Source organism: Ambystoma mexicanum, chromosome 8 (genome assembly GCF_040938575.1).
Source record: "Ambystoma mexicanum isolate Mex_15411 chromosome 8, UKY_AmexF1_1, whole genome shotgun sequence".
Classification (NCBI taxonomy): Eukaryota; Metazoa; Chordata; class Amphibia; order Caudata; family Ambystomatidae; genus Ambystoma; species Ambystoma mexicanum.
The window spans coordinates 1226456750-1226482800 of NC_090929.1; the positions used below are offsets into that span (position 1 = coordinate 1226456750).

Sequence of the window (26051 nt, forward strand, 5' to 3'; positions counted from 1 at the left end):
AGACTCCATACTCTGGGACTGACTACTGTCTCCCAGGGCATGTAAAGTCACCATTGGTTTTACTAGTCCCAAATCATTAACAGAAACCAGTACAAACCATCATATTGTGGACGTACTGGTCGGGGCAATTCGATTGCCCCGGCGTCTGTTAGTCGAGGGGGCACGTCTCCGTCCCCCCTGATCGAGTTTTGGCTGGTGGCAGTGGAAACTACTTTTTATATTCGACCGTGAATATTTTCCTATGGGATTTTCCTATTGTTCGAGGCTACCAACTTTAATTATTTAATTCTCATAGCCTCGAACATACCGCCGGTTTATTTAATTAATATTAATTCTCCGGTTGGTATTTTTTGCTAAGACTCTATTCAAAAATGGCGTTTGTGTTCTCTTCTGTGACTCCAACCCAAGTCGAGCCCTTTGTTCCACTTTTTGGCGGGCTTCTCCACAGAAGCCTCCAAAAGTGGTGCCACTCTGTCTGGGTACAACAGGGGGTGTGAGAGGGGGTTTAGGCACCCTGGACTGAGTTACCTTGGTAACTCAAGTCGCACTCTTTTGTGATTGGCCCCGGCTCACCACTTAGCATGTTTGATTGACAGCTAGGCTAGGCTCAGTGAATGGGGGTATGCTGCATAAAAGCAGGGCTTTGGGGACTGAACTTCAGAAGTCGCCACAGGACCTGAGAATCCGACGAGGGAGAAGCTGAGCCGACCTACCACGACGACACCACTGGTGGAGCCCTGCAGAACCGTCTCACCACTTCCCGACGACAGAGAAGATCTCCCGGCTGGAGAGGCTTCTTCCCCTGACTGGTGGGCACAACCAGTTTACCTTTCTTTCTTCGCACCCCAGCCCAGTTTGTGGTCGAACTGCCTGTGCCAAGCACCCCAGCGGCCGGATAGCCACTCACCACTGAACCGCGAATGAACGGACTGCTCCTTGTACCTGAGAAACTCCGCGGCTGGTTTCTTCCCTGGCAGTGCAACGGACTCCTGTCTTCCTCCACGACGAGATCCTCTCTTCCCCCGGACGAAGCACCAACTTTCACCCGCTGCCAGGAACAACTGCCCCAGCTGGAGTGTTCTCACCACTTTAAGGTACCGTGTCCGCCAGGCCTCCCTTTTTAAAGATTGCTACAAGGTAATAACTCCTTAACCTTCTGGACTGGGCTGGCCGCCTTGACCCTCTAACTGGTCCCTTTCTTTGATCCAACTCCTTTTTGAACCATTACAAGACTTTTGTGCACTGCAACCGTGTGACCTTGGACACATTTCGTTTCAATCCTCTTAAAGCGGATCCAGCCTACTGACTCTGAAGTCACGGTTTTACTTTGCCTTCCTCTCTTGTTATGTTCTTGTAAAAGTGTTGGGATCTGTTTCAATTTGTTCTCTGCTTTTCTCTCCTTGTTTAAAACGAACTATTAGAGTGCCATCTACGTTAAGCGCTCACCGCTGTCTGAAAATAAGTGGGGCTTTACTTAAGACTTGTCTAATATTCTTTTAAGGGAGTGTATATCTTTTAGTGACCGTGTTTTTGAATTGCTTACTATTAGTACCTGTGGGTTTTTCTAGATGTGGTTTTAAATAAATAATTATATCTCTTTTACACCAAGCCCTGGTCAGTGTTTACTTGTTCTATTGTGTCCTCTTGACCTATTGTGAATACTCTGTATACTGCCTAACTCTTCTTGAGGGAGGTCTGACTGCTCAGCCACAGCTACCAAGTGAATCTGTGTGGTACAGACTGCTACTATGTGGGTTTACTGCCAAACACCTGTAGTCTTAAATCTTTTGCAGTGGTCCCAGAGGGAACTGCACAGGTTTCTGCCTAACACATGTCCCGACCTGCAGTGCAGCGGAAGGAGGAGATATGGGCGGAGGTGGCGCAGAAGGTGAGTGCCGTTGGCACCACCCCCCGCGCACCTAAAGATGTCCGGAAGCGCTGGGACGCCCTGCTCTTACGCGTGCGAAACATCCTCTCGGCCAACCGCAAGCAGGCGATGGCAACAGGTGGAGGTGCGGTCTCCCCCCATTAAGATGCAACCCTGGGAGGAGATCTGCGCAAGCACCATTGGGATGGAGGCTATTGAGGGAGTGGGGGACATGGAGCGAGGAGCCCCTGTCATCGGCTGATGCAGGTAGGTGTCCCAAATGAAACACTGCAAAGACCAACACGATGATGTCCCCCTGAGCTGACAGTGCAATGATGGAAAGCAGGGTCCACCAGACACATATTTGCAAGACTGCCTACAGGCAGTGCACAGCACCATCTGGTCCACATGCATGATGCACCCCATATATGTCTCATCCCAGATGCAGCCCTGCATCACCCTCCCAAAAGCAAAGCAACCCGTATGTCACTACCCAAATGCCAATCAACTGCCATTCCATATCAATGCAGCTACCCCAATGCATGCCTGATGCATGTAGACCCATCACTAATACTCGCCCCCTCTTGGTCCCCAACAGGCACGCCATCAGACAGCGATGACCAGGACCCCAGGGAGGATGCTGCAACACCACACAAGGCGGCCAGGGGCATGGAGGGAGAAAACCGCCCCTCTACATCAAGGGGAAGAGGGCAACCTGGACTAACACGGAAGGGCAAGACAACCTGAGAACCCACAACACCAATGTGCACTACAGCCCCCACCACAGCCACCAACACACTAGAGCCAGTGGCAGAAGGCACTGTATCGGCTGCCAGCAGTACTGTGGGGGAGACAGCTGCCACTGCAGCCGTGTCCGATGACGAGGCAGATGTTCTGCCACATGGCACAACCACCGCTACAGGCCCCCCGCATTCACCACACCTCTCCCCATCCAGCATACACAACTGTAACAGCCATGAGCTGTCTCCTGGGGAGTCATGTCCCGGTAGTTTCAGCCCCGCGCCAACTGTGCATGATGAACCAACCATGTCGGTAGCACCCCATAAATCCACCAGTATCCCAAACAGCCAAGAGGGGATCAGGGCTATCCAGAAGCGGCAGTAGGAGTTGACAGCACATCGCGGAATGTGACCGGGCAAGGGATGAGATGAGGGAATGTGCCTCATCCCTCAAATCTGCAATTGAGACCTCCTCAAAGGACATATGCAGTGAATTGGCAGTAGTACGGCAGGTCCTCTCCCAAATAGTGGCAGCAATGGAGGCCATGCGTCCGGCACCAGTGGTAGAACAAGCTGGGACATCCTCCAATGCCAGCTCCATTAAGTTCAGCCCCCTGCGTAGGTCTGGGCGGAACCTGCGCAGGTCGGACAGGGGTCCACCTGCTGCCAGAAGAGAAGGGCTGTAGGTTCAGCCAGGCATTCTGGTCACATGTGGACTGATGGTGCATGCCAGTGCACACTTGTGTGGAGAAGTTGAGGGGGGATGGGGAGGGGGGAGAGGGTGTGTGGGGAAGTTGAGGGGGGAGGGGAAGAGGGGAGAGGGTGTGTGGGGAAGTTTAGGGGGGAGAGGGTGTGTGGGGAAGTTGAGGGGGGAGGGGGAGTGGGTGTGGGTGTGTTGGGTGGAGGGCTTGTGCACTTGATTTGTTACTTAAACGGAATACACCTGTTGTGAAATCTGAATTCACATGTGCAGACATTGCTTATTGTGTACGTGTGCTTTATTGGTGAACAGTCTACAGTGTCCATGTCCCTGCAACACCCAGTGCCCTGAGTTCCACCTCCATGTCACACTCCCCATCCATGTGTGCTAGAAACATTGGTCAATCAGAGTCTGACGCATGGCACGACCCTCCTGTGCATCACTGCCTCCGTGAAGTGCAGCCCCATCACCACCCTCCTCATCGGCTGGTGGTTGCAGTTCAGCGTCAGAGGGCAGAGGCACATTCCGTCTGATGCACATATTGTTTAGCATGACACATGCCATGACAATCTTGCCCACCTTCTCATGGCCGTACAGGAGTGCCCATCAGACTTGCTGAGGCAGTGAAACCGTGCCTTCAAGAGGCCAAATGTCTGCTCAATCACCACACGGGTATGTGTATGTGCACGATTGTAGTCCTCCTCGTGCTGTTCTGCGGGTTCCGGATTGGGGTAAGGAGCCACCTCTTCAAGGGATAGCCTGCATCACCTGCATGTGGGCAACAATGATTATGTGTAAGCCCTTACATCATATGGGACCTGTATCAATGACACCATAGCATGCATTCATTTCCCTTATGCACCCACAGATCCATCCATGAATAGGGACACATGATGGGACTGCTATGTGTGTATTCCTCATACAGATAGGTGTGCGTGCCATCGTCTAGTGGGTGCACGGGGGGGGGCAATCCCTTCTGAGTGCTCATGCACTGTGGTAGTCCACGATGGTTGTTCCCATGATCTGGGTGATGTGCAGTGATATGTATGCTACCATCCTGTCAACGTTGATGGCAGCGTCATGATGATCTCACTATGCACGACAAATGGTGACATGCTGTTTTGGTGGACCTATGTGTTGGTGTAGGGGTGTGTTCATGTATTTTGCTCTCATGTGGCGCCTTTGTACGCAGTAATGGAGACCTGTCCTTTTTGATGATGGCATTTGGTGCTGTGCATTGGCCATCCTATTTGCTTGTCGCTGCACTGTGCTGTGGGGGCTACGGTCTGATTATGTGCAGTGTACATGTTGATGGCTACGTTATGGTTATTGCACTGCATCATTTTCGTGGTAGTGCAGCTTACGTCTTGCATTTTGTGGTCAGGTGTCGGGTCAGGTCTGGCCTGCTTTGGGGTATGAGTATGGTACATCCTCTCAGGTACTCTCAGCCAGGTGACGTATGCATCTTCCCCCTCCATCTCAGCTAAGTGATGTATGCATCTCTTCCCCCCCCATCTCAGCCAGGTGACGTATGCATCTCCCCCCCATCTCAGCTAGGTGACGTATGCATCTCTCCCCCCCATCTCAGCCACATGACATTTGCATCTCTTCCCCCCCATCTCAGCTCTCAGCCAGGTGACGTATGCATCTCCCCCCATCTCAGCCAGGTGACGTATGCATCTCCCCCCATCTCAGCCAGGTGACGTATGCATCTCTCACTCCAATCACCAACCCACATCACCTTACCATGAGCCTGACATGCAACTCACCGAGAAGCCATACATGCTGCTCCATGTAGCGTGGTATTGTGGAGTTCCGCATGACCATTGGATAATGGGTTGATCCGGGAAATCGGGCACAACAATGTGTGATCTTGTTTGAGACACATACCATTTGCACGTTGGAGTGATATAATTTACGGTTGCGGTACACTACCTCCATGGCATGTGGGACCACCAATTCGACATGGGTGCAGGCAATGGCGACAATGCAACCAGGGATGCCGGCCAGTGAATGGAAACCAACTTTGGTGTTGGAGATCTCCTGGTCTGTCCTTGGTAGGTAAATGTGGTCGCCTGTGTGCTTCAGGAGGGCATTGAGCACTTGGATCAGCGTACGTGAGAATAATGGTTGTGATATGCCATGCATGTGCCCCACTGTGTGCTGGTAGGTGCCTGTGGCCAGGAAGTGGAGCACAGACACTACCTTCAGTAGAGGTAGTATGGCGGTGCGTATTTCAATCAGGCTGACGATGTCGTCATGTATCATGTCCACAATGGTGGTGATGGTGTCCCGGTACAGGGTGTGGATCTGCTCAGGGGTTAGGTTGAATGGACTGGCTCGAATGCGTGGTACCACTGGCTGCACTGGTGGGGCATCCTGGGCCTGCCTCACCGTCCTTCTCCTCCTGCGTCTCCTCTGTGCTGCCTGTTGTTGCAGCATTTCCACTGCAATCATGTCCTCCAGCCCCAGCATTGCTAGTAGTAGTGGAATCATTTTGGTGTGTGGCTGGGTGTGGGAAGGGGTGGGGTGTGCTCCTTTTGTGCTGGCCCAGTCTATATTGCCTCCACCTGTGCTGATTGTGTGCACCTGTGGCAGTTGGGAACACTGCACATGGCTGTTTACGGGTGGTCCGCAATGCCGGTAAGGTACTTTTCGGGCTTCAGTAGGCCGTTATTTGCATGTCCGCCTGCCTTGTGATGGCCTCCTGTTTACGCCATGCCGGTATTTCCGGCATGGAGGGTCGCGTGCCCGCACCCATGCCGCTATTTGAGGCATCGTTGCAGTGCCGCTAATAGCGGGTTGGTGGGTCGTAATGGCCCGGAGCGGAAAACGATGCCGCTAATCCTTTACCGGCATCGTTTATCCCTTACCTCCAACCTCGTAATGACCCCCAGAGAGTCCAAAATTGTCTTGGAATTTATCTATTAGGACTCCCCTTATGTTATAACAGTATTGTTTTGCCCTAAGTGCTAATAATACAGAGTACCCTCATGTTAAATATATCGGTTAACTACGGAGCGTTCTGGGATTACCTAATAAAGGTAACCTTCCCAGGCTCTTCATATGCATCCGCTAGATCCACTGCCACTGCCAGTTGTGCTTCTTCTGATGGTTCCTGAACGACTGACTGGTTCGGTTGTATTCCTGCAGCCCGCTCTGATCGGGAATGGAGCCCCTCTTGCTCCTCGTGTACTGCCGTGCTGGCCAGCCACCAGGACAATGCACGAAATAAGGAGAGCCTCTCTCTCCAAGGGGAAAGCCTGTCAAATAAGTGCTTAACGCTGTGCGATTTCTGCACTTCAGGTTTTCTATATCAAAGACCCCCTCAGAACCGAAATCTGCTTCAAAGAAAGCCATGGCTCTGGTGTGTTTGTTTCTCTGCTTCTGCTGCTAAAACAGCAACTGGCAACTTTTTCTACTGCTCCACCTTCTTGTTCCAATGGTCTGCATCTGAAGGGGCTTTAAATATTCCAAAGTGCCGCTTACGTGTGGGTCATTAGAGGTACAGAACTGCAGTATGCAGTCTAGTGGTTCTGAGTCCCTCTTCCTCGTCCCAGTACTTAGGGCAATGCGGGACTTGAAGTCCCCAATGATCTGGTTACTTTTTGTATCACTAACTTCAAGTCCAAAGTTATTTAATTCACTCTGTTTGAGTATATCTTTGGGGAAGGATTTTAGAGGAGCTAATGTTTTATTCTTGACTTCATAGCTCAAACCTAAGGGAGAATCATATGCATCAGATGCTAAGGTATTAATGCTTTGATTCTTATATATATTATTCCTATGTTGGTCATGGCAGTTTTTACTTCTAACAAGGTGTGTAGTTTTGGGAAGGGAAGCCTACTCTGACAACAAGCCATTAAATATTCTGGAATCATGGAAATCTCTTCCTGTGAAGAAGAGAAAATCTGCGTATCTCCTAATGGAGTCATCCCATTTCCTTGAGGCCCTTGTCCCAGGTGATCCACCCGGCTAATACCAACCCCAGGTTTAGGATCAGTTAGAGACTGCCTTCCCCTGGCCACTTGGGAGAGGAGACTTTAGGTGGGAATTATGTGAGGACTTTGCAGGATTCCTCACATGCTGCACGACTTAGAGGGGCAAGGGTAGCCTCGAGAAGCTGAGAGCCAGCAAAAGGAACCCGTAGAGGCCAAGAACTAGCGAGAGAAGGCCGGAGAAGCTTGTAGCCAGAGAGAGAAGCAGCCCGCAGAGCAGGGGTAAGGAGCAAGCTCCTGGGTTTGAAAGAAACTAAAGTGAACTGTGATAATGGATGGGAAAGTCCTCTACGAAGCAGGGGACAGTACGAACACCCTACAAAAGACCTTAAGGGGTGGAGTAAGATCCCTGGGATAAAGGCAATTGTTGAACACAATCAAACTGGGTAAAAACCCAGACAACTTTATATGTCAAACAATGCCTGCAAGGCCAGTGATCCGGGCCTGATTGAGAGACAACATAAACTTGAGAGAGGGTCCTGGGACCCGGATGCTCAAAAGATTACAGAATTGTATCTGCAAAAAGTGCCTGGCAGGATAGTGAACCGGGTCTGAGTGAGAAATATTATAAGCCTGAGAAAGAGGTCTGGGACCCCCACAAGTGGAAAAGACCAAGGAGAGAGAGTTACCCTTTTTACAAGAGAATACTAGGGGAGGAGAAAGAGCACAGATGTCATTGGGAATACAAAAGGAGAACCTACGAAAGGATTGGGAAAGGGAGACCTATTCCTCTCTTCCTTTATGGAACTATAAAGAGCTTCCTAAGAAGACCTGCGGAAGGGAGACCTCCCCTTATAACTGTGTGACATTACCTTGAAAGCTCTAGTCAAGGCCTGGGGAAGAGAAGAGGACGATCACCCCTATAGTCACAAGCTGCCAAAAAACGTCTCCTTATGCACCCATACACTCCATAGACATCTATGGAAACCCAGCCCCTCCTGACTTTTTGCTGTTGTATTGAATCTGTCCTGACTTTTGGAGGTAACTGAAACCTTTTTGCTTCACTTACCTTGCTAAGCGCAACTGTTTTGGGGGCACTGATCGCTCTGTAAGGCTATCAGTGCAGGCGGACTGTGTCCTCCTTTTTTGGAATTTCTTGCACACATTATCTTACTGTGAGGTGCCATAGTGATACTTTGCACCCTTTAACTTTGCCTTTTGCAACTTCATGGTTACTTGCATGATGTGTCCAAGGTGGGGTAGTGTCCGTGGATATTTTTGTGCCATGTCTTTTCATATTCTCGTGTGCTCTTTTGACTTTTATTGCATAATGTCTTTTAGGGTACCATATACTCAAATATGTCTGTGCAACAAGATTTAATCCAGTCCTTTGACAATCTTGTATTTTGGCCTTCTTCATGCCATATATGCTGGATAGGGCTGGATATGCCATATATGGTAAATGATTTCTTGGTCAAAGCCTCGGGTATACCGGTCAAAGCAGCGGTATGTATTTTTGGCCAGATGTGTGGCCTGGGACTGCCTGGTCCTAGTCCACATCCTGGCCAAAGTTTGTCTGTTGCTGGGCAGATTTGGTGGCCGAGGGCGGTCTATGGTTGAATAGCCCCTGCCAGTTTGATTGGTGCAAATCCTTACCATAGGTGAGCTTGGGGCGACTCTAGTTCGAATCCGGGATAAAAGGAGGACTCCTGAAGCCATTCTGGAGATTGCTGTCTGAGCCAAGACCCCTTTGAAGAGGAGCATCTTGCTGAAAAACCTGGACCTCCTATTTGCAGCCATCCTGCATTGTCTTCACACTTCCCGACAAATACCTGCTCCTTTGTTGAACTCCAGAAGGCCTTCTTTAGTGCTTAGAACCCAAAGCGGTCGGCACAACTAGTCTCAACCCCTGCTTCAGCATCTTGCTGTTGGAAGCCTTCTCCTTTGGGCTGACCAGTTTCCCAGTGGGCTAACTTGATGTATCTGTCATTATCCCGAGTTTGGACTCCACAGATCTTTGACTTGTCAAACAAGACCCGTTTCCCTGCAGTTGCAACTCTGCAGCACAAAGAGCAGCCTCTCAGGACCTGCTTCTTTGTTTCCGCCACATGGTTCTACATCTGCAGTTTGATTTCAGTGGCCATCTCTGATTTCCACCTGCATTGTGCCCTGCTGTGCTCTGAGGTCATTAATAATGTGGTTGCCCCTTTATTCATCGTGCCAATGTCATCCAGCTGTCCATGGTCAGGAACTGTCTCACACAGTGTGGAATCACCAGCTAGCCGGACCAAAATCCCTATCTCGACAGTGACTGCTTTACCAGCAACACCTCTACCTCCACCAATGGAACAATGACACAGAGCATGTAAGCCCAGTGATTTCAGGATAATCCTAAGTGGTTCCTCAGTAAATCTTATTACATGGGGTGAGTTTCTGCCCACCCTCTCCCCACCTTCTAAGGTTTAACTGGAGTAAAAGTCTTTGCCCTACCTCTCCCTTGCCTGACCGCGATTGGGGTTGGATTGGCAGAGGGTCTTTAAGTACTTTAGTACTTTAAAGACTCCTAGCTTTCTGCAAAGGGTTTTGTTGGGACTTGTGATCCAAAGGGCACTAGGGCCCATCTATTCTATTAAGGAAATAACTTTTAAAGTATACAACGTTGTAATTATAAGGTGTATTATGTTTAAATGCCTTTGTTCTTACATATAACTTCTAAATTGAGTTAGCTACCTTGCCTTTTTGTCACATTCTTTGATACACTTCAGTGTTCTATTGCTGACATTTCTGTGATTAAAAGTAAAGTATTGGTGTTTTATAGCCTGAGCAACTAAAACATGAATGTGTATAATAGTGTATGCTTAGTGATTTACTTACCTATGGTTTTTAATTGATGAGACCTGTTCAAGGTTTAAATAAATAACTGTATTTTTTTGCATTCTGACAGATTTGTGTGCGCTTATCTGAACCCTTCACCACTCACACTCTCCGAAGTCTAAACCATACTGCTCATTCACGCTACATTGACAGAATTTGGCTAGTCATTAGTGTCTTTCCCGGTTACCCAGAATAGGGTGTCCTCTCAGAATCTGTCCACATGGCTGCTTCTGAAAATCCATCATAACATTTGTTAAGTTTCTTATTCCATGAGACTACAAATAGTAGGTCTTCTTTGTAGTCTGCTGATCCCGGGAACTAGAAAATGCATGTATGCTCAATTTTTAGTGTCATAATTTCTAAAATTGCTGGTAAAATTGAGCCTGACTTCTCGAACATTCCTTCTTTCTTTTCACAGAAACTTTGCAATTCTCAAAGTGTAAACTGCCGTGATGTTGAAGGACGTCAGTCCACACCACTTCACTTTGCAGCTGGCTATAACAGAGTGTCAGTTGTTGAATACTTGCTTCAGCATGGAGCAGATGTACATGCAAAAGATAAAGGGTGAGTACTTACTCTATTGATATTCTTTGTTATCTATTTGATAGGGCATAGGAAAATACATCTTTTTCAGAATGTACACTAACTACTATTTCGAAGGGACTGTGTCCTCCGACGTAGTCCTTATCTTTGATGTTACCATTCCAGCTTGCCTCGGAAATTTTTTCAGTAGAGGGCGCTGCGCTTCGACATCCCTTGAGTCAGTGTTCCTCGACAGCCTCCGTATCGGCGCCAACGTCATCGTGCGTATAAATAGACTTGCTCAGTTCTGTTTTTCCGCGCTTCGTGGGCCTCGGAAACGTGACGCTCAGTTCCTTTCTTCAGGAAGATTCTTCTTATTCTCCGAAGATATCTAAATACGATGGCGTCCTCATTCGAACAAATCAACTCCGCGGTCCGGCTTCAAAAAATGTCTTGACTGTGGGAAGAAAATGTCATAAACGGATCCTCACAGGATCTGTTTGTGGTGCCTGGGATCGGAGCATCACTGTTCGGAATGCGAGGACTGTATGTCCATGACGGCGAAAGCCTTTAAGGAGCGTAAGGGGAAGTTAGAAAGAGGTAAGAGCTTTAAAACTTCTACTCCCTTGAAAGTTTCTTCGGCGGAGTCGAGACATTTGTCTCCTCGTCGCCAAAAGAAACATTCCCGTTCAAGATCTCAAAGCGGTTCTCATCAGTCTTCGAGATCAAAACACTCTAAGAAGAAGAGGTGTCGTAGATCTCCCTCTTTTTCTTCTTCTTCCTCCACCTCCCGGAAAGGGTCATCTGCCCCACGAAACACAGCTCTCCAGCTAAGTGGGAGGAATTCTGTAAGAAAATGCTTAGCGTCTTCGAGAAAGCGGCCTCGACCCCCTCGAAGACGTCTAAAGGTGATACCCTGGGTGAAAGACCCGAAAAATCAAAACGCTGCGAATCGTTGAACCCGGCTAGAGAAACTACTCGAGAGCGTTGTGAACCCTCGAGTAAAGTCAGTAAGACCGCGTCATCAACGCCATCGTCGAAGATTTCTTCGACTCACAAATCTGCGTCATCGACGCCTTTGTCGAAGGGTCCTTTGACGCATAAATCGGTTGCATCAACGCCGTCTTCGACGCCACTGTCGACTCCGATAAAAGATAGACCTACAACTGTCACTACGTCTCAGACAGTAGAGGTGTCGAAGACTTCAACCATGATGTCGAGGATGCCATGGACTATCTCGACGACGTCTAGTGGATCCCGACCCTCTCGAGTACATCGGGGTCTCTTCAAACTTTTTCGATGCCCTTTTCAGGGTTGTCAAAGCCTTTGACTTCCACGTCGACGACTTTGACGTTTTCTCAGCCAGTGACAACCAATTTGGTTCCTTCTGCTCCAGAAATGGGTTTTAAACCATATCCTAGGTCTGACTATTTTAGAGCCTTGTCCTCTATTTATGAGGAAGGGGAGGATTCCGACCATGAGACCTTTTGGTTTACAAAGGACTACAATCCCCATGACAGAGGAATTAATCTCTGAAGAGAACAGATTAAAAGATCTTCAAGACTCTTTACATGAGGCAAGTGGTTTAGATACTTCTCCAGAAGTAGAGTTTGCTAAACCAGACCTTGGAGATCATGCTGAGACCCCGTATAGGGTTCTTATGGCCAGAATAACTGAATTCATGGGGTGGTCTACACCTACACCTTCTTTTCAGCAGAATGACCTTACTGATATTTTAGATAAAGGTCCACAAGAGGATCCTGTTCCTTTTCATACTGCCCTGCAAATAAAAATTTCTGCAAATTGGGCTGAAGTTATCCCTGCAGTAAACAAAAAACTTTCTGCTAAATACAGGGTATCTCCTTCAGACCCTGACTATCTGAGCGAGCATCCAACTCCAGAGAGTTTAGTTGTACAAGCAGCAACTTCATCTAGCATTAGGTCAGCATACCCTACTATCCCACAGGACAGGGATGATAAAAGATTTGATGCCATGTAAAAAAAGTATTTTCGGCATGTAGCATGGCGCTTAAATCGATCACCGCCACTTGCACGCTAGCAAGGTTCAGTCATACCCTTTGGGAGTGTGCTTCATCTGCGGCTGACTGTCTCCCAGAAGGAACAGAAAGGGAAGCATTCCTAAACATCATCAGGGATGGAAAGGATGCAATGTGCGAGTCCCTTCAAACAGGCATTGATTCTGCTGACAATATTAGCAGAGCCGTGGTGGCAAGTACCACAATCTGCAGATTTGCGTGGTTGGGGAAGACTGGTTTTGCTCCAGATGTACAAGCCAGACTTCTGAACATGCCCTTTGCTGGCACTTCTTTATTTGGTAAGAAGGCTGATGACAGCCTGGAGAGATTACAAACATCCAAGGCAGCAGCGAAATCTCCTGGGGCTGCAATCCGGCAGACTCCGAATCGCCCCTCAGGAGCTTCCTTGAGGGGTAGGTCCTTTCGCTTTTACTCCGCATTCGGAAAAGGAAGAGGACAGCCAGCTCAAAGGGGCCAGAAACGATTCACCCGTGGTGGACGGGGAAAAGGTACAAAAACTGCAGCAGGTGCCACTTTACCCTCAGCATCTGCGTCAGCCGCTTCTAAACCCCTCTGAGGTCTCCCCTCACAAGACACCAGTAGGGGGGGGAAGGTTAACTCAACATCTAGCAGAACGGCAGGCTATTACGTCAGATACTTGGGCATTGGAAACAGTTGCCCAAGGTTACTGCCTGCCCTTCCTACACACCCCTCCGAGTCATCCACCAGGGAACAACTCTTTGAAGTTTCCAGACCCGCTCCTTATGCAGGAGATTGTAGACCTGCTAGAGAAGGGTGCCATAGAACCGGTACCCGTAGCGGAGAGGAACAAGGGTTGGTATTCCCCCTACTTCCTATAACCAAAGAAGGACGGAGGACTGAGACCCATCTTGGACTTGCGGGAATTTAACACATTCCTCAGGAAAGACAAGTTCAAGATGTTAACCCTTTCTCAGTTCCTTCACCCTGTAGTGGCTGCAAGTCTAAGGAGGGAAGGGATCCATGTCTACCCCTACCTGGACAATTGGTTGATCAGAGCAGTATCTTTGGAACAAGCTCAGATCCAGCTAGATTATGTCTGCCACTTCCTTCACAAGCTGGGCTTCTCCCTCAACTTAAAGAAGTCACAGATGATACCTTCACAGAGACTCCAATTCATTGGGGCAGTCCTGGACACTTCACTGGGAAAAGCCTCGCCACCAGAGGTGAGGGCTCAAGATATTCTACAGATAGTCAGCAAGTTTCAAAATACCCAACGTCTACCAGCCTTCGACTTTTTGAGGTTGCTAGGCCTCATGGCATCCTGCATCTTCCTAGTGCCAGAGGCTCACCTGAGAATGAGATCCCTCCAGTGGGCACTAAGAACCCAATGGTCGCAATTCTCAGGAAGAATGTCAGATCTCTAAGTCCCGGACAGAGTGGCTCGAGACCTTCTGTGGTGGGCCTGTCGGGAGAACATCTTGAAAAGAGAACACTTTTGGCTACCATGGCCGGAGATAACAGTAGTCAATAGTCACGGATGCCTCACTCACGGGGCTGGGAGCCCATGCCAACGACTTGACCATCAGCGGTCGTTGGTCTCCATCGGAGTCCAGACTACATATCAACCTATTGGAGCTGAGAGCAATCAGACTAGGGGAAAAATGTCCTGATAATGACGGACAACACAGTGGCCATGCACTACCTCAACAAAAGAGGAGGCAGAGAGGCAATGCAGCTCTGGTTTTGGGCAATTCAAGAAGGAATATCTCATCAGCAGTTCACCTAGCCAGAGAGAAGAACTTGACGGCGGACGCTCTGAGCAGGCGGAGTACAGTTTCCCACGAGTGGGAACTAGCTCAGGAAGTCCTTCAAGAGATCTTCACCCTTTGGGGAACCCCTCAAGTGGATCTGTTCGCCACCAGCATCGACAGGAAGTGCGATCCGTTTTGTTCAAGGGAATTTCCCCCGAGAGGAGCTCTAGGACACGCGTTCGTAGTGGACTGGGATTTTCCACTCCTGTACGCTTTTCCTCCAGTCCCTGTCATTCCTCAAATGATCAGGAGGTTGAGAAGATTTCGGAAAACCATAATCCTAATTGCCCCGGATTGGGCCAGGGGAACGTGGTACCCGGACCTTCTGGACATGTCCATCTGCCCTCCAATTCGTCTTCCGCAAAGAGAGGATCTTCTCTTGCAGAAGGGAGGTCAGGTTCTCCATCCAGACATCAGAAACGTCAACATTCACACTTGGTTTCTGAAAGATTGAGATAGAAGGATTGGGATCTCCCGGATGACGTCATGGAGGTGTTGCTTTCAGCTAGAAGGCCAGCAACAAAGACTTTATACTGCTGCTGTTGGAACAAATTTTGCAGCTGGTGTAGAGAAAAGAATATTGAACCCTTTTCATGCAATACACCAATGGTGTTATCTTTCTTGCTCTACTTAACAAATTTCAGGTCTTCAAATTGGTACGATCAAGGGCTACCTCGCAGCTCTGTCAATCTTTAAGCGTACTACGGAGGAGCCTTCATATTTCAAAATACCCCAGGTAATCCAATTTCTGAAAGGGTTAACTAATGTTTATCCTCCAAAGCCTTTTCAAGTTCCATTGTGGGACCTAAATCTAGTCTTACATTTTCTGATGGGTACTCCTTTTGAACCATTCCATTCTTGTTCAATTAGAATTCTCACTCTTAAAACAGTCTTCCTGGTGGCTCTAACATCTGCCAGAAGAGTGAGCGAATTACAAGCTCTGTCTTGCAAACCTCCTCATACAATCTTTCATAAAGACAAGGTTGTTTTACAAGTGAAGCCTAATTTTCTCCCAAAGGTGGTTTCTGAATTCCACATTACTCAGAAAATAACTTTACCTTTGTTCTATCCTCCTCCCCACCCAGGGAAGGAGGGAGAGAGGTTACATAGGCTGGATCCAAGGCGTGCCTTGAGTTTTTATATCGGCAGACCTGCTAGGATAAGGCAAGCAGACCAACTGTTTGTAGGATATGCAGGACACAAATTAGGATTGCCAATCACGAAACAGACCATTTCAAGATGGATTATTTTAACCATTCTAGAATGCTACAAATTGGCAGGGACAGAGCCTCCTCAAAATCTTGGGGCTCATTCAACCAGGGGTATCGCAGCCTTTTCGGCTCTCCAAAGAGGGGTTCCAATTCGAGACATATGTGCGGCTGCCACATGGTCATCCGCACATACCTTTACAACATTTTACAACCTGGATTCTTCCTCTAGCCAGGAGACAAGATTTGGGAAAGCTGTGTTGCATTCTATACATTTTTAAAGGGAAATATTCCAATTTTACTCCCACCTCCTCTTTACACCACTGCTATGGGAGTCTATCAAAGATAAGGAATACGTCAGAGGACACAATCCCTTCGAAGAACAAGTTACTTCTTACCTTGTAACGTTCTTTCGATGGGATGTTCCTCCGTATTCCTTATCGCCCCTCCCATCCATCCCCGCAGTAAAACTTCCCTTGTAGTTGCAGCTTACGCTCATGCAAAGCAAATTTTATGCTTCAAAACGGAACTGAGCAACGGATGCTGCGTGAGTCTATTTATACGCACAATGACATCAGCGCTGATACGGAGTCTGTCGAGGGACACCGACTCGAGGGATGTCGACGCGCTGCGCCCTCTACTGAAAATATTCCGAGGCCAGCAAGCTGGAATGGTAACATCAAAGATGAGGAATACGTCGGAGGAACATCCCATCGCAAGAACGTTACAAGGTAAGAAGTAACTTCTTCTTCTAATGGATTGCATCCGCCCACTGATTTCTCATCTAGAGAGAGACCCTCCAGTGCTAGCTGTTCTCTGAAACTTTCAGCAGGAGGCGCAGTGTAGCTCGACGACTACCACCTCCAACCCTTTGCTTTCTTGACTCAGAATATGACTTTGCCACTATATAAATGTATCACACTAGCCCTCAATATGGCAATTCCCTTTATTCTGCACACTCAGCATGCTGTTTGCAGGATCTATCTTGGAAAATAATCTGTGAGGTGCCACCATGCCGATCCTAAAGTATCTGGGTTTAAGCGCTGTTGGCACTGCAACTCCATAATATCCATCATTGACCCACATAACATTTGTGTGTGGTGTCTCTGGTTTGACCACAAAGTGGAGCAATGCGTGTCCTGTCAGTTTAGAACCCAGGGAGAGGGCTGCTGGCATTAGGTCATCCGCCTTTGAAATCACCAACCTCTTTTCACCTTCAAAGTCCTTTGAGTTTGTGACAGAAGAAACTACCCGGGAGAAATGGTATGAATGAGAGAGAAAAATGCATGAGTGGTTCGAAGACCTGCTTGCACAGCACTCGCACAGCGAGTCACATCATTCATTGTATTCCTCCTCCCGTAAGAGAAAGAAGCACAATTATGGTTCTTCTGACTCTAAATGTTGTAAGTCCTCTTTTTCCTCTAAGTGTCCATGTAGAGAAGAGTGTCAAGAATGAAAAGTCAGATTTTGGACATTTTTCCAAAGCCTCAATAGACAGGGGTTTGGCCACAATGTTAACTGGCTTTGTAGTCCACTGCACCTGTGTCAGCCAGTAGAAACACCTGGAAAGAGGACTGTTCCATGCTTTCTAGCATGGCTTTGGCTTCTGTTACAGGGTTCGATGCCAAGGCTTCAGCTCTGGTTGTGGTTGATGAGTCCGACCCTTTGCTCGATCAGTTATAATCGTACTGCTCTCTGGAATGTAGGACTGTTTTTCCAATCTACCCTATATATCTTTGATGACAGGGACCCCATTCTGTTAGGCTAGAGCCCCTCGTGGGGGATGACCAAGGCACATTGCCAGATGTTATGGCCAATGAGCCAAACATTTTAAACCTGGCTTCAGACCTCCATGACGCCAGTGGCCTCGAAACATCACCTGACCTTCAAATGCAACATGCCCCTCCCCCATGGGCATCCTGAAACCCAGTAAAGAAACATTGGTGAATGCCTTGTGACTTGAGGTGCCATCCAAACAGTTGGTCCTCTATCAGTTTATGGACATTTTTGATACAGGCCCTCAAACTGAAACCACGTTGCCCTTCAATGTGACCATTGCAGACCCTGTCCTAACTCTGTTGCAAACTTGGTGCTCCATGCCTGCTTCCGACTAATAACTTACCAAGAAATACAAGTGAGCCCGGGTAACATGTTCCTCTCATGGCACCCCTCTCCAGCAAGCCTTGTGGTCCAGATGGCCACAACCAACTTTGAAGTCAGCGTCATGCTCTTTCCCCTCACCGTCTCCCCCTTGTGAAGATGGGAAGATCAACGCTCTAGCCAAGAAAATCTGTGCATTGGGCAGCTTGGCCTTAAGGCTGTTGTGGAGTTAGCGTTGTTTGGACCTGGGCCAGCTTCCTGTCCAGTTCTTGGATAAAAGGAGGACTCCTGCAGCCATTCTTCAGATAACCATTGGAGCCAAATCCTCTATGAAGAAGAGCAGCCCTTGACGACCTGAGACTGACCCCTGCAACTGACCAGCACCAACTCCAGTGCAAATCCAGTGAACCTCTGCTCCTTTACCTGATCTCACAAAGACCCTTGTGAGTGCTTCAACCCATGGACCAGTGCGGACAACCAGTATCGACCCCTTGTGGACGGTATTTGCTTTCTGAGCCTTTGGAAGTGTCCCTGGACCTGTTCAGTGGACTGATCGGCCCTCTCCTGGGCTACCTTGCTGCAGCTGCTGCCATTCCCATTACATCCTTTACGTCTGCTCCTGTATTTTTTGTCTCCTTGCATCAATTCAAGCTGTGCAGGACCTGCTCCTTTGTTTGTCCCTGGAAGATTGCCTCTTGCCACCTGACGGTGGTGACTCCCATTGCAATCCATCTTATTTGCATTCTGGAGGTGCCCTAGGGTTGCCTGCTCCACATATGTTTTCTCCTTTTCTTTGTTAGAGTATTCAGCTAGAAGGTTTCTGGAACGATTCCTGAGCACCGCAGCCAACCGGAACTTAATACCATGCTCAAATGTGACCTATGCAACTCTGACCCCTTAGGCCTTCTTTGACTGTTTCCAGCAGATTCCAGAACCTCAGCAGTGGTCTTTGGGTAATACCTATCCCCTCTGCGCTCCCTGTTCTCCATAGGGTCACATTAGTATAAAGTCCTGTCCCTAAACTATTCTTTCTTGACTTTGGTCGGTGGAAGCCTGGTCAAGGATCCCTTCCTAGGTCTATCCTAGTAAATGGGATGGAGTTTGTTTGCTTACCTCAATTTTACTTCTGTTTGATCATAACCACTGGCATCGTCCAAATCTCTTGATGAACCGAGCAGAAAAGTATAATTTTGGAACTGATGACATCTTTGTTTTTCACTCAGTGTTAGGGGATCTATTATGACATTATTTTAAGTGCCCTTATTGAATTTCATGCATCTTAGTACTTACCTGTGTTTCACTGGTTATTGAATCAAATGCTTTCTAGAATTAATGCATACATGTTGTAAAAAATCCTGCGGATCCCTCACCAAAACCATGCCTAAAGTCTCCTCCCTGGCGGCCACGAGAGGGCAGATGCTTCCTGGTCCCAATCCTAGGGGTGGTGTACGGCAGGAGGATCACCTGGGTGGAGACGGGGCCCAGGTTAGTGAGGAGAATCCGTTTGCCAAAACAGAGTATTTTTCCTCTTAAAGGGATACTCTTGCCACCATGCCAGAAGAGGTTGTGGCCTATTGTTATTTTAACATCTCTCAACCTCCTGTTAAAACTAAAGTAGTAAAACCTGAGGTTGTTACATTCAAACCTATTGTATCAAAAGAATACATTATTTTTATCTCTAAAACCAAACATCCCCCTCAATACCAAAGGTATACTACAAGGAATGTCAGAAATGTTACCTTCTCTACACCTTCTTCCTCTAAAAAGGATCAAACCTCCAATCTCTTTTTTGAAAATACTATGTGAATTAAATCTACCCTTACTCCTACGTCCCGTCCCCTTTCTTCCATCCTGTATGGGCGTCCCTTGCTAGGACGGGAACAGAATCTTTTTTCACCCGAAAAATAACACTTTCCCTTTAAATGTATACATACACAGGGGCGCAGCCCTAGGAGCATTCGCTCCCCTAACCCCGCCCACTGGTGCCACACCTCTTTTCCACGTCGACAGGAGCGGACCGCTTTCACCAGCGCTTCTGGGTGAGGCCTCAAGCCTTGTAATTCCATGCGCTTTCCCTTATCTTTTGCTTTTTCTAATTTTCTGTTTTTGGGGAACACCGTCCAACAGTGCCCTTGTCTGTCCCCGGCACATGTCAACCGTGGCTGGCTTCAGGAGGTGCCTGTCGTGTGGCAGTTCCTTTCCCACCTCGGATCCGCGCGCGCTCCGCCTCCGGTGCCTTGGGGAACACCACGGATGGGAAGACTGCTCAGCATGTAAAGCTCTCACACCCCGATCCATCAAACTGGCTTGTGCGGTAGAGAGAGTTGTTCTCCAGGACTCCGCTGGAGAGCATTGAGGAGTATGTACACAGGAAGACCAAGAAGGTAGGCGTACTCTTCTCAAAAGTACCCCGCAGGGGCGACTCCTTCCCGTGGAAGCCTACTGACGAGAGAGGTCAGTCAGACCCTCGCACCGGCAGCAAGGACACAGAGGCTCTTGTAGCTACTGGCTTAATGGCAGAGGGGTCAAAGGGCCCTACCGGTTCAACCGTTGAGGAGCCTACTGTCTCTGGTACTGGGACACGTCCCGTGGGGCTCTGCTACTGGGCACACACCGTAGGGGGCGCCTACACGCAGTGCAGACACCCCCACCTACCACATGGTAGAGGGCCAACTGCCTCCCAGGTCCACATCTGAGCTGCAGGGTGGGGCAGAGCCAATGCATTCAGGCATGCAGGCTGAGCCCAGGCCTGCGTCGTCCACGGTCCCACGTGCGGAAGGCATGGACAAAATGGCGGTGCCACAGATAAGATGGCGCCCAGGAGAGAAGCCCGCCAACAAGGTGGACCGCAAAGGCGCAAGACTATGGCCACGGCAGATTTGGGTCCTATGACTCTGGTCACGTGGACTGCGTAATACTAGACATTCACAGGTCAGGTGCGGTACCATGAGGGGGTCGTACTCGCAAGGTGGGGGCAGACAGCAGGCCTTTACTATGCCGGTGCAGGATCGCACTCAGCCCGCTTGCGAGGATCATTTTTTTTTACACACTTTTTTACCCTTATGCAGTCTCCATAGATGGGTGGGGGGGACATCCTTAAAGGCATAATCCAGGAGATGCTGCCGCCCACACCGCCACCTCAGCCGGGGCCTGCACAGCCGGTACCTCGACATCCACCTCCACCGTTGGCCATGCCTCCGGTAATTCCTGTTGCAGCGTCTACACCTCTAGTTCCAGCACATGGGCCTTCCACAGTGGCAGAACTAACCCCTGCAGACTCTTGGGCCTTTTCTGACACAGGTGACCATCAAGACCCCGATGTGGAGGAGCAGGACACACCTTCTTCGGCGAGGGCATTTCCTGATAGGATCGCTGGACTAGCGGGCTTCCTGGGCATATCTCATCCCCAGAAGGACAGAAGGAGCTGCCGCAGTCAGGGGTACTGGCTGAAGTACTCACCATCAAAGCAGAATCCAGATTCTGCATCCCGTTGCAGAAGGATGTGGCTGCTCTGGCAACGAAGGGATGGCTCAAGCCCCACTCCACTCAGCCAACAAATAAGAGGCTGGATGCAAAATTCAGGCAGGTGGAGGGTGACACTCTGCTCTTGTCAGTGCACCCCCAGCCACTGTCGCGAGTCATTGTGGCGGTGTATATGAATGCCAAGCCCCAGACCTTTACCACGAGCACCTCAACTTCAGCACTGCTGGGCAAGGAAGAAAAAATGCTCGAGGCCTATGGGAAGAAGGTGTATTTGAAAGCAGGACTTCCACAGACAGGCCGATGCGATCCTGCCAATGGCTAACAATAGCTGTGAAGGGAGATCGCAGACTTCCTCCCGGATATGCCAACCAACAAATTGTTGTTTTTCAAGGCAGGACTTGCAGAAGCGAAACTTGAGGCGCAGAACATCATGGAAGCCACTGTGGCTAACATAGATACCGCTAGAAGGGCAATCTGTGTGGCGACTGATATGAGAAGGACGGCATAGCTCAAGGTGACCAGATTTAACCCTGACGTTCAGGACAGAATCCTATAACTACCTTTCGAGTTCAGCGACTTGTTCCACTCCACCACGGAAGAGGAACTCGATAAAATGAAGAGCAGCTCGCAGACGGCCAAATCCCTGGATATTCTCACCAAGCCAGCAGCCAAAACCTTCACAATGGGCCACTCTCGATCGGACAGAGGGCAATCCTTTGCCGGTTTCCAAGACCGCCGGGGCCAGCCAACCGGACAGGTCAATCGGTCAACATAGGCGAAAACACCAGAAGTCTGCGCACAAGGGCTTTTTTCAGTCCCCCCAAACCATACCCCGCCCCCCCCCACCCCCCGCACCCCTGTCATCTGCCTCCGATCCAAAAAACGATGACGTCTCTTCTCAGGTCCACAGCACCCCAGTCGGGGGCAGGATGGCCCTGCACAGCCAAGCTTGGCGCTCATGATTTATGGACTATGGACTCGTGGGTGACATTGGTAGTCTCCTCGGGCTTCCGGATTCCGCTGCCTTCCCCCCCTTGTCTCCCCCCCCAACCCACCCACAGATCAGGACTCCCTCACTGTTGGCAGAGATAGATTCCCTTGTGGAGAGCGAGGCGGTGGAGAAGGTTTCTCTCCCAAAGCAGGGGCAGGGCTTTTGCTCACGCATCTTTGCTGTTCAAAAGAAGAACCAGGTGGGCCTGCGAGTGGTTCTAGATCTTTCCTTCCTGAATCTGTACCTACCTCTGCAAAAGTTCAAAATGGTGATGCCAGTGCTTATAGCGGATATGGTCTATAAGGGGGGAACTGGACGTGCTCCCTGGATCTGAAAGACGCCTATTTACATGTCCCCATAGTGCAGTCTCATCGGTCCTTCCTCAGGTTCCGGGTCATGGGGTTGCACTTTCAATACAAGATGCTGTCATTCGTCCTGAATTCAGCAGTGAGGGTATTCACAAGGCTGATAACCATGTTGGAGGCCCTGCTCAGGTAAGATGGCCTCCATGTATAAACCTCGACGACTGGTTAGTCTGAGGGGGGGGGGGTCCTGGAGTAGGTCGGGTACTCAGCAGCCAGACTCATGACTAGACTATACGAACTGGGGTTCTCAATCAACTTCCAGAAGTCTCTGCTCTTTCCTACACAAACACTGGTGTTTTTGGAACTTCTGTGGGATACGCAGAAGCAGAAGGTGTTCCCCACGGGGGAGAAGGTGGCAGCGATCGAATCTTCTGTTGCTCACTTCCTCAGCAGAACAGTAACTATGGCCTGGTGATATCAGAGCCTGCTGGGTGTACTGGCGGCATGCCTCCAGGCTATCCCTTACACCAGGCTGGGAATGAGAAGGCTGCAGTTGCATTTTTCGTCTTCCTTGGACCAGGAGTCGGGTCATCCAGGAGCCTTGGTCACTATACCCGCAAACCTATGGCAGGACCTTGCATGGTTGTAGCAGTATGCAAACCCCATGGTGGGCAGACCATTCAGACCACCTCCTGTGGATCACACTATTACTATGGACTCCTCACTCCAAGGGTGGGGTACTAACCTGGGGACACATTGAGTACACGGCCTGTGGTCCAAGACCAACCAGCCCAATCACATCAACTGACTATACATTATGGCCATTTGGCTCACACTCAAGACATTCCTCCCATTAATCGGGAACTGTGCAGTTTGCATTCGGACAGACAACTCTACCTGCATGTCTAAACAAACGGGGGCACCAGATCACCACTCCTATGCACGCTGACACTCAGCATCTGTGAGTGGGCAATCTAGCACAGGACATCTGGATCTCAGTGGTGCATCTGCCGGGAGATTTGAACCTTGAGACGGACAGACCCAGTTAGGGTGGGCTCCAACAACTATGAGTGGCAACTGCTGAACATGAGTCCTTCAAGAGATTTTCAGCAGGTGGGGTCACCCGGTCATAGACCTCTTTGTGACAGAGAGCAACCTGACTTGTCAGCAGTTTGCATCCTCAGTGGTCGGGGGGGAGGCAGCGAGGCTCCCTCAGGGGCGCACTCCAGATACCGTGGGATAGGATGTGGGCATACACATTTAATCCTACCCCACTCATCCACAAGGTTGTTTGCAAGATCAGACGCTCCCAGCGGCTGCATCTCATCCTCCTAGCCCAGCAGTGGCCCGCCAGGCCATGGTTCTCAGATCTTTGGCAGCTGTCATCCCAGCCAGAAGTCCGTCTCCCGCTCTGGAGGGGCCATTCCTGATGCAGCACCCTTGTCCGGAGAGGCTAGCCCTAGCAGCCTGGTACCTGAGCAGGTGAGTCCATCCTCTCCGGCTGTCTCAGGACAACCTACAAATCATGCAGGAATCCAGGAGTCAGGCTACTCGAAAGCAGTACAAAAGCAAATCGACCAGGTTCTGCTTCTGGTCCAAGGAAAGCAGAGTGGACCTGCTATCCTGCACACTAGACCAGGTGTTGTCTTCCTCTGCGTATTTAGCCAGATCAGGGGTCCAGGTCGACACCTGCAGAACATACCTAGCAGCCATTGGTGCATACAGAAACATGGACAGATTTACCTTCTCCTCGGCCAATCCAGTAGTGAAAAGGCATCTAGCGGGGTTAACCAGGCTGTACCCCCATTGTCAGGTGCCCACACCTAATCTGGGATCTTGTGGTTCTGAGTGCCCTCACGCACTAACCATTCGAGCCCATGGCCACAGTGGACATCAAATTGGTCATGCTCAAAGCAGCGCTACTAATGGGGCTGACTTCAGTCCGCAGAGTTAGTGAGATTCAGACTCTGGTGGCTTCTGAGACCTACACTGTTTCATCAGGACAAGGTCCTGCTCCGCACTCACCCCAGGTTCCTACCAAAGGTCTCCTCCTTCCACATTAACAAAGAGATTGTGCTCCCCACTTTCTTTCCAAACCCCAAGAAAGACACTGAGAAGGTGCTCAACTGTTTAGACATTAAAAATCTATCTTGACGGAGCTAATGGTTTTCGCAAAACAGGCGCCTTATTTGTCACATTTGAGGCTCAAGGGATACCAGGCTCAGTACAAAGAATCACCAAGGGGCATACTCGCTCCATGGAGGAGTTCTTTGTCACAGTACTGGGAAATGGATCTTCACGTGTCATTCCTATTCTTCCTTGTCCCAGTACTTCCTAGGGGAATGGTAGAGTTGTAGTAAGGGAGTCTAGGGTCAGGTGATTGGCGGGGATACTGCAATCTCTTCAGGTAGTCGTCCCTAGTCACATAGGGGGGGAATCCCTCCCCAAGAGATCCTCCTGCTGAGTAATACCCCAAGGGGAATATTGGTTAGCAACCTCACCTCCGTGGCCTCATGAAGAGGAGCTCCCCTAGGGGAGAAGGGACGACATTCGAAGATTCATCACACTATATACCTGTTTGGTATCCCCATCAGAGTTTTTTCCGGTATTCTATCATAGGCGAGCATTTTTAGGACAGGGTACTCCTCTTTGGATAAAATGCGGCACCCAGAGTTTTCACAAAGATCATGAACGTGATTGCCAGTGTCTTGAGGGGCAGGGGTCCGCATGTCTACCCCTACCTCGACGATTGGCTTGGGCAGAGTCACCTCAAGAAGCGTCTCAGACTCTTCAGGTGGACATACTGTACGATCTGTGTTTCTCGATCAATGCAAAGAAATCAGAGTTTACCCCTACGCAGAGACACACTTTCATAGGGTTCCAATGGGACCCAGTGCAAGCCAGGAGGAGGGATATCTTGGCAATGGTCAAGCATTTCTTGAGAAACAAGTGCACCACGGTATGGTGATACCAGGCAGCACCTGCTCGGTCTACTAGCAACGTGCATTTTGTCGGTCCCACTAAATGGGCTCAGGATGCGGATTCAAATGCACCTCGCATCATGTTGGGATCAGGAAACTGACTTGCAGTCGGCCAGGCTCTCTCTCCCCCCACATCTCACACCCAAGTCTTCAGGAGGATCTCCAGTGGTGGGGAGAAGAGCCCAATCTCATGACCGGAGCCCCTCTCCATCCCATCAAGATAACTACAGACTCATCACTGGGGGGTTGGGGAGCGACATGTGGTGGCGCTCTCAGCTCACAGGGTGTGGTCTAGCAAGGACAAGGAGAGGCATATAAACTACCTGGAGTTGAAAGCAATACTTCTGTCTCTGAAGTGATTTACTCTGGGCATAAGGGGCTGCGTGTTGCTGATACTCACAGGCAACACAACATCAATGTTTTACGTGAACAAGCAGGGGAGGGGCAGGTCTCCACTATTGTGCAGCCTAGCCATACTGTTGTGGGAGTGGGTAATACAGGAGAATGTTTGGA

General features: G+C 49.5%; 1 protein-coding gene across 3 annotated transcripts in view; it reads left to right on the plus strand.

Annotated features, from left to right (window-relative positions):
* The window catches only part of TNKS2 (tankyrase 2), a 2182082-nt gene that overhangs the window by 910059 nt on the left and 1245972 nt on the right, over positions 1–26051 (plus strand). For all 3 annotated transcript variants that reach the window (XM_069611330.1, XM_069611331.1, XM_069611332.1), the window contains exon 14: positions 10538–10683. In XM_069611330.1, coding sequence (XP_069467431.1) covers positions 10538–10683 — 146 coding nt within the window. The remainder of the gene's footprint in view (positions 1–10537; positions 10684–26051) is intronic.